Consider the following 16,741-nt stretch of genomic DNA (forward strand, 5'->3'; position numbering starts at 1 on the left):
ATGTTGGCGGTGGAGGTAGTGATGGTGGTGACAGTGGTGGAGGTTGTGGTTGTGGTTGTGGTTGTGGTTATGGCGGTGGTAGTAGCAAAAACGGTGGTTGTAATGACAGTGATGGTTAAGGTTAGTATTTGTAGTGGTTGGTGGTAGCGTTTTTTTTTTTTTTTTTTTTTTAAGATAAAATGTGTGTGGAAAGCTAAATAATGTTATTTAAACAAAATTAATGAAGGTATACAACAATTGAAAATATTTATTAAAGATCCAATTCAACTTTTTATTAAAGCAGCTTTTAAAATCAACCTACATGCTGCTTTTAAAAGTTGTTGTCTAGAGCCTATTGATTTTAAATTAAGTAGAATATTTTACTTTTACCAAACATTTTTTTTATTGCTTAACTTTAACACGAAACAATTTTTGGTGAAAAAAAACAATACCAAACGGGACCTTAGTACTGCAATTTAGTGGTATTCCTCTACTTATAAGTAAGATTTTAAGTTCGATTTTCGTCGAATTTCAATCAAATTATTACTAATTCATTGTGAGGCTTAACTCACTCTCTCACTCTCTCACCCTCTCAGTGAGATAATATCGTTTGTTAAAAAAAAAATCAGTCTTTTAGAATTTTAAATATTTTTATTATTCTATATTGCATAAAAGCAAACTTAGGATTCTGACTTTTCATTAGTTCGGATGAGTTAAGTATGGTTTGGCATTGAGGTACTTAAAAAAAAGCTGATTATTTTCAAAGTTTTTATGTTGAAGGTGTTTAGTATACTAAAAAAAAAATTTATTTTGGAAGCTGCTGTGAAAATAAGCTGAAATCATCATAAAAGCTGGAGCAGCTAAATGCTGCTTTGGAAATTTTATTTTCAAAGCACGCTGAGCTACAGTACTCCTTTAATGAAACTTTCTAAAGTCCAATAACACCCTCAAACCAGAAACGGTGCTCCTTTGCCGATCTTCACAAAATCTAGAAACCCACTAGAAACGGCTTTGCCAATCTGCACAAGAAATGGAAACACAGAAACTCACCAGACTACCACAGCCAAAACCAAAAACGGTTTTCCTTTGCCGATCCACGTGCTAAACTAGCCTTAACTTTCTAAGACATTGGATACAAACATCAAAACCCAAAAGCCAAAAATTGAATAAATATCAGCTTTAAGATTTCACCACCATCAATTCTATAATTTGATTAAACACAATTCCAGAAAAATAAACAATTTGAGCCACTGAAAGTTTGAAACTTTATCGATTTTGGAAAAGTCGAAAAGAAATCTTGGGCAATTTGGGTTAAAAGTTAAATACCTCTGGTTCTTTGAAGGTCCGGACTGAAACAAAGGCCACTGGCGCCGGTAGAGAGAGACGGAGAAAGGGAGGGACTACAGAGAGGAGTGTTTTCTGTTGTCGAGAGACTATTGATAAATAAAAGACATGGATTATTAATAAATGAAGATGGACAAAAGAAAAATAGGGTTGGTTTATTATTTTACATTTAACAATATACTCATTTTATGTTATTTTGATCATTTCACACAATCACAACTGTTTTACATAAAAAATTACCAAATATTATTATACTGCTTTTTTTCTTCCAAAAGTACTTAGTTTACCAAATACTATTATACTGCTTCTTTTTTTCCAAAAGCACTTTTACAAAAAAATTTACCAAATACTCTACTGCTTTATTTCACAACTGCTTATTCTCATAGTATAACAAAAACAGTTTTTTTTTTCAAAAGCACAGCTATACTAAACTAGCCCTAAAGACAATGAAAATTATGCAGTAGTCCAACAAAATAGGATTTTTAATGCTAAAGTGCTCCAACCCTCCCAATGCTATACCCTATAGCTCACCACAACCATGTACTTGGCTTCGCCAGTGCAATCCATGCACCGAATTATCGGGATTTTTACGTATCAATTACCAAACTTTCAATTTCGAGTTTTTTTTAGAGATCTTAAGAAGAGTCTCTTAAAAGTGGAACTCTTCATGAATTCTCTGCCACCTTATATTTTTTTATACAAAGTTTTATAATATTGGCACTGGAATTGAAACAAAAACATGAGGAGACGGAAAGTCCACGAAGAGTCCTACTTTTAAAAGAGTATTCCTAACATTTCTTTCCGCCCTACCCAAATTGCGGGATAAGGATTATCTTTGGATCCTCTTTGTGAGGATTCTAGGAATCCTCATATGCTATACATTCATCGTATATTGTGCGGTCAACTTTTATGAAATATTGTTTGTATTTAATTTTAAATTAAAAAAATTTAAAATTATTTCTGACCGCGTAATATATAATGAATAGATTGAATAAGAGGAGCACAAAGAAATTCGGAATGGTATCCAAATTTCTAACCGCGTAAAGGGCCCACTAGGCCATAAAGTAGCAAATAACACCCTCGCACGTTTCAAAGTTGTCAACAACGATGACCCGACGCTACTTCACGTGCCAGGCTCCAGACACGTGCCCCCGAAACCCATCCTTGGCGCTCGCTTGCGCCGGTATAAATAAAAAAAAAAATATATGTCTCCATCCATTCGCTCTTACCCAAAAATTGCTCGGATTTCTCTTTGAACACGAAGAAGACTTCGTTACAAGTCTCTCAGTTTCTCCGGCAACTCTCCGGTCCTTCTCCGCCTCCGTCGCCGTTGATCTTCACCATCTCACCTCGATCTCTTTCAGCAGCGCCTAGTCATGTCGGTCAGTGCTCTCTCTCTGTCCCTCTCGATTTCTTTCTCTGTTTTTGCATGTAATTATGTATATATGTATGAATTTATTGTTTAGATTACAAATTGAGTGGAGTTTTAGGTTCTTGAAGTGTTTATTTGAATGAGTTAAGTGGTTCTTGTGTGGATTTGGGGTGGTTGCTTAATGAATAAGTGTGCTCATTGACTAAATCAGTGATTTGGGACACCCTAATTAGATCTGTTTTGAGGTTTATATGAGGAGAAGATTATGTTCTATTGATTGAAATAGATTGGTATTTACAGGCAAAGAACTGCAACTGTATATATCTCTCAGATGTACTGTTTGTTTGACTGTTTAGTACTAGCTTTTTCTTGCTTTTCTGTGCCTCAATGCAAAAGGATTTCCACTGTTTGGTTTGTTTGCAAAATGATCTGCTCGGTTTGGTTTGTTTTCGAGGCGGAGAAACGAAGATTGAGTGAACGAAAATAATCCATCCTTGAGCGAAAGTTTATTTTTGAATTCATAGGCTTGTTTTATACATTAAACCGGCTTCTCATTTAGGAAAAGCGGTTCAGGATTCTTGATATGCAAGTTTTGTTAAAGTTATGTTTCGGTTGCAGTCTTGTAAATATAGTTCCTGCCACAGCTTGAGAAATTTGTCATAGATCCGATGCTTATTTTGCCAATGTGCTAGTTTTGTTATAGCTATGTTAGGCTGGAGGAACCCTATACTTTTTTTTCTTCCCAAGGAGTGCCATATTTCCTGATATCTGGTTCTATCCAAATATTTTATGTTGTATTGCTATTTTATTTTATTTTTTTGTATCGTGCCAGTAATCATACTATCTGTGGTGGCCATTTTCTTGCAGGTAACAACCATCAAGGTCAGCAATCTTTCCTTGGGTGCAAGTGAGAGAGATATAAAGGAGTTCTTTTGTTTTTCTGGTGATATTGCTTATGTCGAAATGATGAGGTATGATATTTATTTAGTTTGATGGATTTATAGTATTTCATTATCTGTGTCTGAATCTATCTTATACTATGCACATGTAGTGATACTGAGCGGTCCCAAATTGCATATGTTACCTTCAAGGATGTACAAGGAGCTGAGACTGCAGTTCTCCTTTCGGTAATGCAATTTATTTGACCATAATATATCACCTCATCATTCTCTCCGTTTATTTTCTCTCTCATGATCTTGTAATAACCATTTTTACTGGGACTTTATACAATTAAAGATAAATATAGTCTTCCAAACATTTGTCATTTAGTGATCTAATACAGTATGTGACTTCACTTTATACGCTAGGTATATTAGTTATGTTTCTTTGCAAAAATAAGGGCAGAAAAGGTACAAAATGCATTTGGGATTGATGTAGCCACTTTGTGGTTGGTGCTGATGAGTAGAAAAACTGTACTGGATTAGTAACATATTCATATTATAGAACCTAGATATCACTTGCTGGATAGGTAGGATTTTGGATTATTTCATTGCGTGCAAGAAAAATCAATAAAGAACAAGAAGTTGATTCGTGTCAGTTGCCAACAAATAGAGCAACTAAGTTTCGGTTATATTGGCTATGCACTGGGCCATGTAAGAAATCTTTTTCTTAATGAATAAAGAACTGTAGTAGCTATGCACGGGGCTAGGCAATGCTTGATTTAATTTCACAATTTGGCTTGGCTCTATAGGACTTCTAATACTGCCCAAGATTCAATGTAGAATTTTTATGGGAGAATAAAATGGGTTGTGGTGTTGACTACAGTCTACAGGCCAGATGGAAAACATTCTACGGGGGAATGTGGCCCTTTGTTGAGCTAACAGGTCAAAATAGAAGTCATGTTTAAGCTTTAAGTAGTTGGTGCTCTGGTTTTTATTGGAGTATAGATACTCCTTATAGTTTATGATGCCAAGTGTCAACAGATGACCTAGGATTGCATCACTTTCCTTGCTTTCTGGTGTTTATAGACATTGGATAGCAGTTTATTACTATGTTGGAGTTCAATAGATAGTGTAAGGAAGCTTTAATGCTGGAGGTGTACTTATATTAAAGTCCTTCGAGTACATGTTTATCTCCCAGCTTTAGTTAGAGTTCATTCTTGATTTTTACTTACTAGGCATGTCCTAAGAGATTGTAATGTCGTTGTATAATGTCTGGTGATAAGCAGGCATGCTGGGATAGTCTTGACTCAAATTGGTCAATGACACGATGCCCTAATGTGACTATAATTGAAAGTAAAATGCGAATGATAACAGCCACTATAGTCTACAGGCTTAGCAATAACATTAGTGTGATTTTAATTGGTGATGTAACTTGCAAAATTTGAGTATGTTTCACTCTAATTTTTTTTTGTTATGTCAGGGAGCTACAATAGTGGATATGTCTGTCACCATAACTCTGGCTCCAGATTACGAGTTGCCACCTGATGCTATAGCACCAAATGTAAGAGTCTTGCACAGAGCTTCTGCATCAAATTTTACCCATGCAATTTCAATGACCTTTGGATTGCTCCGTTCTTTGCAGGTAACAGAGAATAAAACTCCTGGTGGGGGTGAATCTGCATTCCGCAAGGCAGAGGATGTTGTTAGTGGCATGCTTGCCAAGGGCTTTCTCTTAGGCAAAGATGCAGTCAACAGGGCAAAGGGCTTTGATGAGAAACACCAGTTGACCTCAACGGCTTCAGAAAAAGTTGCTTCTTTTGACCAAAAGATTGGTCTCAGCGAGAAAATAAGTGCTGGTACTTCTGCGGTCAGTGGCAAAGTTCGCGAAGTGGATCAGAAATTTCAGGTCTCAGAGAAAACCAAATCAGCTTTTGCAGCTGCTGAGCAGACAGTCAGTAGCGCTGGATCTGCTATAATGAAGAACCGGTATGTGTTTACCAGCGCTGCATGGGTTACAGGTGCTTTTAATAAGGTTGCAAAAGCAGCTGAAGAGGTTGGTCAGAAAACACAAGAGAAAGTTGGAAAGGTTGAAGAAGAGAAACATAGAAAAATAGAGGACGACTACGCTCAAGTTCTATCGGATTCTCCTAAAGCTTCTGCAGCAACCCAGCACGATCCCTCCAAGCCTGAACCTGTCAAAGGTTTGATCCTTTGAGCTTCGAATTCTGTAAATACAGTTGAACTATTGGATGCCCTTCTCATTGATTTCTTGCTTTGTTCAAGCATGAGATTGTAACTTTGAGAGAAGTAGTGCCCCACCACCACCATGATACCATTTATTATTTTTGTTCTTTTTCCGTTTAGGTATTTTACAACCGAGATATTTTTACTGCTACACTTACTATCTATTATACTGTTATTTTGTATTATCTTTCTAACAGAGGTACGGTCAACTAACACACGTGGTCCTATCTTTGTGAGAGGAGGTAGACAAAAGAGGCATTCGCCGATTTCTCTTCAATTGTTTTAGCAAATTTGTGTATTTTTTTATACAACGAAATATTTTATATTGAGGGGTGATGATTATATTAGTTGCAAACTCGTCATTTTCAAGATTCAAATTTAAAATATTATTTATAAGTAAAGAGGAATATTATTATAATGTAATACGTAGCAACCCTTGAACTTTTATATTAGTTAAATTCTCTATTGCCATCAAATTTTGCAATTTTTCATCCATCTTGGTTAGGAGAAAATTAAATTTTCAATGCTCCTTGGTAGTGCTAGAAAAAAAATCCCGAAAATTTCAAATCAAACAAAAAAAAAATTCAATCTCAAACAAACCTGAAATTTTGGTACAATAATCAGTATTGTCTTCTTAATGTTTTAGTAATTCCATACTGAACCAAAAATAAATATTATATATATTCAAGCTTTTTTTTTTTTTGAAACTTATTTTATTTTGGAACTATAGTTTGTAACTTATTTTTTAGCTTTTGGTTTTGTTACTCAACATTTTTTTTATTTTGGTTGCATGCATGTTGAAGTTGAATGTTGAATTCAAGTATTGAAAAGAGGACGTTTGAATTGTTGCAAACTACTAGTAGCAATATAATTGGTGTGATCTACAAATAGTAACCATAACCCTTTACTCCATTTGTTTAACGCTGCCATTCAACTCTTGGATTTCCATAATTTTAACTTTGCCCTTTAGTTTAAAAGTAGTAACCATAGCCCTTTATCTCCACCAACTGCATGTACAAACCTCCCACACACGCTCACCTTGCATTGCTGCTTCTCAACCAAATGTGTCTATATCTTCAACACAAAATCCAAAAATTGTATTGTTAGTTTTTGAACATATTAGGTTTGTAACTTATCTTTTTTTCTTTTGAGTTTGTTACTAAACTTATTTTATTTTGGTTGCATGTTAATTTGACTTGGTATGAATGATTGGTATTTTAATTTGTATGAAATTCGGGAATACCAAACCATCCCAAAATACCGAAAATATTTCGGGAATCCTAGAAATTGGGAATACCGGAATTTTGATTTAGGATTGGTCTTTAAATTCCTGTCCTGAAAATTTTCGTTTTGGGATTCGGGATTCCATTTTCTGTTTGGGATTCCATACCGAACCACCCCCACTCCCAGGTGCATCGAAAATTCTCTCCTTGATCAGGTAGACAACACGTGAAAAAAGTGTGAGAGAAAAATTGTAATTTTATTTGTGGGATCGTGATTTTCAAACCTTCAGACGAAGGCAAATGAAGTAGTGAAGAATTAGATCTCTAATCAAGGAGTAGTGGATTGACTTAGATAAAGTCTCGGACCTCAAAGTCTAAAAGCTCTGATGGCATGGTCAAAATGACTTATTGGATGAGAAGGACCTAGCGGTTCCTCATCCTCTTGCTTCAACAACCAAGGATTCATTCATATGGATACTAGTAGAGAGTTAACACTTGGGAGTTTCAACAACAAATTCATCTTCATATGAAATCTAATGGTTAAAATACTAAACTTAATTTAAGTGTATGCGCTTGTTCTTAAAATTGTTTTACATGAACACAATCACGTCGATTAGCCTAGATCACATGGATTAATTTATTAAGATTACGGAGTGTACCAAAGTAGTTCACAACCCAACATCTCATCCCTACAACTTAAGATATTCTTTGCACTCATCCTAATCAACAATGAATTTTCCTAATCTGCTATTGGGTCACATACTCGATTGACGAATATTCTCATTTTCCTTTGTTGTTGATGTCTTGACATTAGGTTGTCACAAATAAACAATTACGTGTTGCCACGTCAATTGATTTTTGGTGTACTTCAACAGTTATGTCATCTGGATTCCTTGGGCTGACTTATGGGCCCGATGTCTTAATCTTCTCATTTTTATTGGGCTTACTCTCCAAGACCATCTATTGAGCCCAGAAACAACTGTACATAATTTTTATGAACTTAAAAACAGTCTCTGTTAACACCATGATTGAATAAATTCTGAAAATTTACAACTGATATTGAGAGTTGTTGGTGGCGGAGGGTTGCAGAGGATGATTGGCGTTGCAAATTGCAATTGATATTCAATTATTTTCTTTTATTTATTTTAGCTTTCTATTTTTTACGTTTAATATTTTGTTTTAATTTTTGTGTTGTTTTTAGCTTGAAATCATAAATTTGTATATCATATAATCGTTGTTTGTATCTCTTTATATTTAGGACCAATGTAACAGAAGACAAATTTGAACTTGAGAGCAGTTGGGAGAAGTTTTGACACTTATATTGGAAGATCATATTGACGAAGTTCAAGGTTTTTAGGCAATTTTTAATGGGAGAAAATTTTGAAACGGTCTCATGTTGCTGGCATTTTTCTACTTTGGATGAAGTTGTGAGATGATATGTAGGCTACTCTTTTTTTAGACTTAAAAATGTCTGGTTTGGTCTGTAACTCTGTCTGAGATTGACAAGCAGCTTTCATGAGTCGTGAGTGAATGCATTGAGCAGTGAAAGACTATCTTCTACTAAGAGCCGTGTATGGTAGTAATGACATTGAAATATTTCAGCCTCCCCCAGACTTGTGGCAAGGGGGAGGTTGAAATGCCTCTGTGAGTCTTCCCGATCCTTAGAAGGGGTGGATAACTGTGGTTTGCTACTAGTTATTCCCCTCCTATTTGAATGGTCACATTTAAGCCACATCAATATTTTATATTAATTTTTTTATAGAAAAAGAAAGATAAAATAAAGAATGTGAAAGGAATGAATGAAAAATGATGAAAAGAAGAGGGAGAGAATCCTAATCCGCAATTAACCCTCGCACGTTTCAAAGTTGTCAACAACGCTGACCCGACGCTACCTCACGTGCCAGGGTCCAGACACGTGCCCCCCAAATCCATCCTTGGCGCTTGCGCCGGTATAAAATTAAAACAAAAAATCTCCATCCCTTCACTCTGACCCAAAAATTGCTCGAATTTCTCTTTGAACACGAAGAAGACTTCGTTACAAGTCTCTCAGTTTCTCCGGCAACTCTCCGGTCCGTCTCCGCCGCCATCGCCGTCGATCTTTACCATCTCACCTCGATCTCTTTCAGCAGCGCCTAGCCATGTCGGTCAGTGCTCTCTCTCTGCCCCTCTTGATTTCTTTCTCTGTTCTTGCATGTAGTTATGTATATATTTATGAATTTATTGTTTAGCTTACAAATTGAATTGAGTTTTAGGTTCTTGAAGTGTTGATTTGAATGAGTTAAGTAGTTTTTGTGTGGATTTGGGGTGGTAGCTTAAAGAATAAGTTGCTCATTGACTAAATCAGTGATTTGGGACACCCTAATTAGATCTGTTTTGAGGTTTATATGAGGAGAGGATTTTGTTCTATTGATTGGTATTTACAGGCAAAGAACTGCAAATGTATGTCTCTCTCTCAGATTTACTGTTTGTTTGACTGTTTAGTACTTGCTTTTCTGTGCCTCAATGCAAAATGATCTCCTCTGTTTGGTTTGTTTGCAAAACGATCTGCTGGGTTTGTTTTGTTTGCAAAATGATCTGCTGGTTTGGTTTGTTTTTGAGGCGGAGAAACGAAGACTGAGTGAACGGGAATAATCCATCCATGAGCGAAATTTTATTTTTTGATTCATAGGCTTGTTTTCTACATTTAATCGGCTTCTCATTGGAAAAGTGGTTCAGGATTCTTGATATGCTAGTTTTGTTAAAGTGATGTTTCAGTTGCAGTCTTGTAAATATAGTTCCTGCCTAAGCTTGAGAAATTTGTCATAGATCTGATGCTTATTTCCCGATGTGCTAGTTTTGTTATAGTTATGTTACGCTCGAGGAACCCTATACTTTTTATTTTATTTATTTTTGTATCGTGCCAGTAATCCTACTATCTGTGGTGGCCATTCTGTTGCAGGTAACAACCATCAAGGTCAGCAATCTTTCCTTGGGTGCAAGTGAGAGAGACATAAAGGAGTTCTTTTCTTTTTCTGGTGATATTGCTTATGTCGAAATGATGAGGTTTGATGTTTATTTAGTTTGATGGATTTATCTTATTTCGTTATCTGTGTCTTAATCTATCTTATCCAATGCTCCATGTAGTGATACTGAGCGATCCCAAATTGCATATGTTACCTTCAAAGATGTACAAGGAGCTGAGACTGCAGTTCTTCTTTCGGTAATGCAATTTCTTCGACCATAATATATCACCTCATCATTCTCTCTGTTTATTTTCTTTCTCTCATGATCTTGTAATAACCATTTTTACTGGGACTTTGTACAATTAAAGATAAAAACAGTCCTCTAAACCTTTGTCATTTAGTGATCTGATACCTCATCCAGTATGTGGCTTCACTTTATACGCTAGGTATATTAGTTATGTTTCTTTGCAAAAATAGGGGCAGAAAAGGTACAAAATGCATTTGGGATTGATGTAGCCAATTTGTGGTTGGTGCTGATGAGTAGAAAAACTGTACTGGATTAATAACATATTCATATTATAGAACCTGGATATCGCTTGCTGGATAGGTAGGATTTTGGATTATTCCATTGCGTGCAAGAAAAATCAATGGATGTAGCTGTAAGGAACAAGAAGTTGATTCGTGTCAGTTGCCAACAAATAAAGCAACTAAGTTTCAGTTATATTGGCTATGCACGGGGCTATCTAAGAAATATTTTTCTTAATGAATAAAGAACTGTAGTAGCTATGCACGGGGCTATGCACTGCTTGATTTAATTTCACGCTTTTGCTTGGCTCTATAGGACTTCTAATACTACCCAAGATTCGATGTAGAATTTTTATGGGAGAATAAAGTGGGTTGTGGTGTTGACTATAGTCTACAGGCCAGATGGAAAACTTTGTACGGGGGAATATGGCCCTTTGTTGAGCTAACAGGTCAAAATAGAAGTCATGTTTAAGCTTTAAGTAGTTGGTGCTTTAGGTTTTATTGGAGAATAGGTACTCATAGTTTATGATGCCAAGTGCCAACAGACGACCTAGGATTGCATCTCTTTCCTTGCTTTCCGGTGTTTCTAGACATTGGATAGCAGTTAATTACAATGTTGGAGTTCAATAGACAATGTAAGAATGCTGGAGGTGTACTTATATTAAAGTCTTCTAGTACATGTTTATCTCCCAGCTTTTTTAGAGTTCATTCTTGATTTTTACTTACTAAGCATGTCTGAAGAGATTGTAATGTCTTTGTATAATGTCTGGTGATAAAGATTTCAATTGCAGGCATGCTGGGTTATTCTTGGCTCAAATTGGTCAATGACACGATGCCCTAATGTGACTATAATCGAAAGTAAAATGGGAATAATAACAGCCACTATGGCCTACAGGCTTAGCAATAACATTAGTGTGATTTTAATTGGTGATGTAACTTGCAAAATTTGAGTATGTTACTCTTTAAAATCATTTTTGTTATGTCAGGGAGCTACAATAGTGGATATGTCTGTCAGCATAACTCTGGCTCCAGATTACGAGTTGCCACCTGATGCTATAGCACCAAGTGTAAGAGTTTTGCACAGAGCTTCTGCATCATATTTTACCCTTGCAATTTCATTGACCTTTGAATTGCTCGTTCTTTGCAGGCAACAGAGAATAAAACTCCTGGTGGGGATGAATCTGCATTCCGGAAGGCAGAGGATGTTGTTAGTGGCATGCTTGCTAAGGGCTTTCTCTTGGGCAAAGATGCAGTCAACAAGGCAAAGGGCTTTGATGAGAAACACCAATTGACCTCAACGGCTTCAGAAAAAGTTGCTTCCTTTGACAAAAAGATTGGTCTCAGCGAGAAAATAAGTGCTGGTACTTCTGCGGTCAGTGGCAAAGTTCGCGAAGTGGATCAGAAATTCCAGGTCTCAGAGAAAACCAAATCAGCTTTTGCAGCTGCTGAGCAGACGGTCAGTAGCGCTGGATCTGCTATAATGAAGAACCGGTATGTGTTTACTAGCGCTCAATGGGTTACAGGTGCTTTTAATAAGGTTGCAAAAGCAGCTGAAGAGGTTGGTCAGAAAACAAAAGAGAAAGTTGGAAAGGTTGAAGAAGAGAAACATAGAAAAATAGAGGATGACTATGCTCAAGTTCTATCGGATTCTCCTAAAGCTTCTGCAGCAACCCAGCACGATCCCTCCAAGCCTGAACCCGTTAAAGGTTTGATCCTCTGAGTTTCCAGTTCTGTAAATACAATTAAACTATTGGATGCCGTTCTCGTTTGATTTCTTGCTTTATTCTAGCATGAAAGTGGTGAATGTAGGACAGAATACCTCAAATTTGTTTAGCATGTGCAACTATTGTCGTTGTTTTTCTTACATGATCTGCCGGTAAACCAAACTTTTTTCAAGTACATTTGATTTGCTTTCTTCTGTTTCAATTTTTCTATTTATCAGTCTGGTTCCTGGTTTTGCCATCTGAAACTTGCTTTGTCCCAACTTGCTCTCTTTTAACAATTTGCTCTCGGAATTATATTTTTGTGTCCCACATTACCATGTCCCGTTAAGTCCGTTAAATTTTCAGTTAAAAATGCTAATGTAGTATGAGGGACCCACTTATGTGGATTCCACGTCACCACCACGTGTAAAAGAAAATAATTTTATTTAATTTTATCTTAAAAACCCAAAACAATAACAATAATCATGCTATTACACCACCACCACCCCCCCCCCCCTCTCTTCCACCTTGCCGGCCCCTCTCTCACCCTCACCCTCACCCTCACCCATGACAATCCCAATAGCCCCAGCCCTGATTTGCCCCCTCCTCCGATATGCTTAGCTTCCCTTACCCTTCCTCCTTTCTCCCTGCGCAGTGCGCACACTGACCTTCCCTCTCAGCCATGCGATTACCCCACAACCCCCTGAATGAAAAATCTGATTTGCCCCTCCCTTCCACAGATACGCACTTTGAATTTGAAGGCTTTGAGGGTGTGTAGATCAGGGTTGGCTCACATACTGATGGCTTGGAGGGTGGGTATTGGGTTATTGCGACTGTCATGGATGTGGGAGAAGGGGATGGGGTGGGCACGGGAGGAAGGAGGTGGAGGATGAAGGATGCCCATAGGAAAGCATTGGGTTTCTCACATGGCACATTAGCGTTTTTAGTAGAAACCTTAACGGACTTAAGGGCTGATTTGGAATTACCGTGTTTTGAAAAAAAAATGTTTCTGCTGTGATGTGAAAATAAGCTCATTTTTGCTGCTTCATATTTTCAGCTTTTTTTCACCCAAAACTGTGAAAATAAGCCGTTTTTAAGTGTTTACCAAACATCTTTTTGAGCTCAACTTTTTTTGATACCCACTTTTTATAAAAGCATCTCAGTACCAAACCAGTACTAAACGGAATATGGCAATGTGGGACACAAAAATATGATTTAGAGGAATGAGGATCCTCTCCGGATTTTGTGAGGATCCTAAGGATTCTCAAATTCTTAAATTGTATCCGTTTATCGTATATCGTGCAGTCATAAATCATTTTAAATATTTTTATATAAAATTAAGGGAAGTGTTATTGGCACTTCAAAAATCTCATTCCACACTCCTCACAAGTGTATTTTTCTTTCTAAATATAGAAAGTTTGGAATGTAGAATGAGAATTTTAAAGTACCAATAACAATTCTCAAAATTAAACATAAATACTACTTGACGAAAACTAGTCATATAATATTAAACGGATACAATTTGAGGATTCTCGAAATCCTCACAAAAAGGATCCTCGTTTGATTTAGGGATTAGTTGGGGCAAAATAACTTAACGGCCTATGATAATGCTATCAAATATTTCGTAGATGTCACCTCATGTAATTATATACCAATCTATCAATGTTCTTGATTTTTGAAAATTGGAGGTTTGGATGTCTGCATGGAGAGAAGTTTATGTCACGACTCAAAGCTACCGATAACAATTAGCAACTGCCTTCTCAAAATCCAAGGAACACACATTTATATTTAATTCTCGCACACCTTTTTTAATTTTTGATCCTCAGATATAATGAATTGAATAAAATTAATAGTAAAAAATTTAACAAAAGTGTGTAGGAAATAAAAATGAGCACGTGAATAGCTCTATCATTTCATTATATTGAAGAACAATATTGAATTTATATTTCTTTCGAAAACTATTCCATGATTTTGTATTCTCTCTAAATAAAAACCTGGAAATAGATCGATGACTTGTAATATGACACACCCCGATTCTAAAATCAAGGCGTGCTGGCCGTCACGTGAGTGTGACGTAACCAAAAGTATGACGCGGAAGCAATAGGTAAGAGAAATACGAAGAAATAAAAACCAAATACTAGCAATAATATCCAACTGGCATGCTAGAGTAAGTTTAAGTGTGAAACACACATATTCAGAGCATAAGTACTAGGTGCAGTCAAGTAGGAACATTACTAAATTACAACACCCGAAGGTGAGTCCTACATGAGTAGTCTGTCAGAATGCCGTGGGAATCCTCGTGGCCACCAACGCTGCTAACTAGAACCTGGAAGGGCGCAAAACAAAGTTGAGTGGGTCAGTAAAACAAAGCTTTTCGAAAACATTTCAAATAATAACATTTCTAATCCCTCGCTGTAAAACCTATATACTTTCCTAGAAAATAACATAATATGCATATAAATCTTCCTATATCTCAAATCACAAATCTTTACAAAAAAACCAGAAAGTATGCCATGCCATAAGCGTCAATAACAAAATAAGAATGCAACATTATAACAGGTGAAATAAGGAATCAACCGAAGACCCTGCAATTGGTCCTGTACGGTTAATTCTAAAGCTCAATATCCAAACCAACCGGAGTCACCACAGTGATCTGTACGGTGCTACTCTGCACGTAAATCGGAATTACCTGAAGTAGTATGTATGATAAGAATGGTGTAAGAATACGCTCTAGTGCTTCTCTCATAAACAACTGTATAATAATCTAAAATCACCTACAGTCGGAACCACTCTATGGTCTGTACGACATGTCGAAACCCTCTCATGGTCTGTACGACATGCACCTACTTGGATCCAAGGTGAGCGTGCGGTGCAGGGTGAATAATATAAGCACTAACACCAGGGGTGTAGGTTTGAGCTTTCAATACAATTCACATCACAATAAATTACATGATTAACATAAAACTCACCTGATACTCACATGTGCATCCACAGCACCATTTCACATATATATGCATCAATTACTAATTCATATAATTCATAATATGCATGCATGGCATTTTAAAAACATACTTTCATTTAAATTCAATTTCTGGGAAATTCAGTAGTATATAGGTAATAACATAAAATAACTGCCCACTCACTGGTAAGTCGAAGGGTCGTAACCCCCGTGACGTCCTTGAATGCGCTCGTCCTCGGGATAGGTATCACCTATATGCGAAGCAACTATAAAAACGTTAATTAAAGCACATAACCGACAATTCGTAATAACTTCTCATATGATGCTCAATTTGGGTATATGAATATACCACAATGACCTACTTGACGTCACGAACGTCGAGGTATTTTTAGAAAAGAAATTCGAGGCCGCACGTGCCCCCACGCGCCTAGAGGGGCACGGACCCACGCGCGTCACATTCTTCCTCCAGTCGCAGGACTGGTTTTGCCGGTTGCCGAAAAACTGGAGATTTTTCAATCTCCTTGTTCTCCGTCATATCTCAACCATTTTTCACGCATTTTTATATCAAATTGAAGCCCTAAGCGTGTAGAATCACGTTACACTATTTTAAGGTTAAAAAACATACGAAATCTCACTGGAGAAATTCCAAGAAAACCAGCCAACTTCGAACCCGACGATCCTAACGTCCAAAACCTTCAAACTAAACACTCCGAGCTTCCTTAGGACCTTACTAAGCTCACTGTAAGCTTAGAATTCCCTGAAATTCAACAATTCACGTGTGCATGAACATTACACATTTTCGGAGTTATGGTTTCATGATGATATCGAAGGTCTTAAGTTCTAAAATTAGTATATTTGAACTTAGGGACTCAAGAGGAGTTCGATTCTTACCTTAGAACCTTCGATCTGTGAAGATTTGAGGGCTTTGTTCTTTGTCCGTACGGTTTCGAGAGGGAGAGAGAGTGAGAGAACTGAGAAGGAGGAGAGAGAGAGGGCTCAGGGAAGAGAGAGAAGAGGTGTCCCGTGTGGTCCAACCAAAACAATCACCATCCAATCCCTTTAGGTCCCTAACCACACAATTTACAAACCAATTTTAATCCACTTACAATTTTCTAAAAGTTTGGGAGAGTATGAATAATTCCAAATAATATGTCACACGTACCTTAATCACCTTAAGGGTAATTTTGTCTTTTCACATCAACGATAAGGTAATTCCGGGACGGGTTGTGACATAATAGATCTTAAAGTTGTGTGCAGTTCATAAAACGAAAACTTACTTCCTAAGATTTTCTGCCCCCTTTAGAAATGTGCATGAGATTGAAGTGTGTACGATTTATTAGAAATAAAACCTCTAACAAGTACGTAGAATAATACTAGATCATTGTGTTAGTGACAGGTTAAATATAGCTTTAATAATTGATTTATTTAATCATGTCCTTGTTCTTACGACGGATAGTCGTTGAAATGAAATTTAACTAATTCACTCCCTACTGTTGAAAATTTTTCAAAAGTACAATCATGTTCCCAATATTGAATTGCAGTCTTCTTTGGATTTCTGTGTCCGAGATC

At 36.8% G+C, this 16,741-nt stretch overlaps 2 protein-coding genes and 2 long non-coding RNA genes across 5 annotated transcripts; 2 read left to right on the forward strand and 2 right to left on the reverse strand.

Moving 5' to 3' along the window:
• Nucleotides 1-826: 826 nt before the first annotated feature.
• Nucleotides 827-1,438, reverse strand: LOC126625281 (uncharacterized). The gene is made up of 2 exons (XR_007624368.1): nucleotides 1,306-1,438; nucleotides 827-1,099 (listed from the first exon to the last, which is right to left on the reverse strand). It is a non-coding gene; the product is annotated as an uncharacterized LOC126625281 (long non-coding RNA).
• Nucleotides 1,439-2,555: 1,117 nt separating this feature from the next.
• On the forward strand, nucleotides 2,556-6,005 carry LOC126625273 (binding partner of ACD11 1-like). The gene is made up of 5 exons (XM_050294366.1): nucleotides 2,556-2,705; nucleotides 3,563-3,666; nucleotides 3,747-3,822; nucleotides 5,057-5,137; nucleotides 5,219-6,005. Exons 1-5 carry the CDS (start codon nucleotides 2,700-2,702, stop codon nucleotides 5,789-5,791), a joined length of 840 nt encoding a protein of 279 aa, XP_050150323.1. The 5' UTR covers nucleotides 2,556-2,699; the 3' UTR covers nucleotides 5,792-6,005.
• LOC126625275 (binding partner of ACD11 1-like) lies at nucleotides 2,557-12,424 on the forward strand. 2 transcript variants are annotated; one of them, XM_050294368.1, is made up of 5 exons: nucleotides 2,557-2,705; nucleotides 9,982-10,085; nucleotides 10,167-10,242; nucleotides 11,497-11,577; nucleotides 11,658-12,424. In XM_050294368.1, the coding sequence occupies exons 1-5, from the start codon at nucleotides 2,700-2,702 to the stop codon at nucleotides 12,228-12,230; spliced, it is 840 nt and encodes a 279-aa protein (XP_050150325.1). In that variant the 5' UTR covers nucleotides 2,557-2,699; the 3' UTR covers nucleotides 12,231-12,424. The 2 variants fall into 2 exon arrangements, with proteins under 2 accessions (XP_050150325.1, XP_050150324.1); XM_050294367.1 differs by lacking the exon at nucleotides 2,557-2,705 and adding an exon at nucleotides 9,011-9,187.
• On the reverse strand, nucleotides 5,254-11,953 carry LOC126625280 (uncharacterized). The gene is made up of 2 exons (XR_007624367.1): nucleotides 11,804-11,953; nucleotides 5,254-5,364 (listed from the first exon to the last, which is right to left on the reverse strand). It is a non-coding gene; the product is annotated as an uncharacterized LOC126625280 (long non-coding RNA).
• Nucleotides 12,425-16,741: the final 4,317 nt, after the last annotated feature.

This window comes from Malus sylvestris, chromosome 6 (assembly GCF_916048215.2).
Source record: "Malus sylvestris chromosome 6, drMalSylv7.2, whole genome shotgun sequence".
In the NCBI taxonomy this organism is placed as follows: domain Eukaryota; kingdom Viridiplantae; phylum Streptophyta; class Magnoliopsida; order Rosales; family Rosaceae; genus Malus; species Malus sylvestris.

Bases quoted from the DNA above. Each gene is read 5' to 3' on its own strand.
- LOC126625273 (XM_050294366.1), top strand. The intron at 3,823-5,056 runs GTAATGCAATTT...TTGTTATGTCAG, and splicing joins AGACTGCAGTTCTCCTTTCG to GGAGCTACAATAGTGGATAT. The intron at 5,138-5,218 runs GTAAGAGTCTTG...CGTTCTTTGCAG, and splicing joins CTGATGCTATAGCACCAAAT to GTAACAGAGAATAAAACTCC.
- LOC126625275 (XM_050294368.1), top strand. The intron at 10,086-10,166 runs GTTTGATGTTTA...TGCTCCATGTAG, and splicing joins GCTTATGTCGAAATGATGAG to TGATACTGAGCGATCCCAAA. The intron at 11,578-11,657 runs GTAAGAGTTTTG...CGTTCTTTGCAG, and splicing joins CTGATGCTATAGCACCAAGT to GCAACAGAGAATAAAACTCC.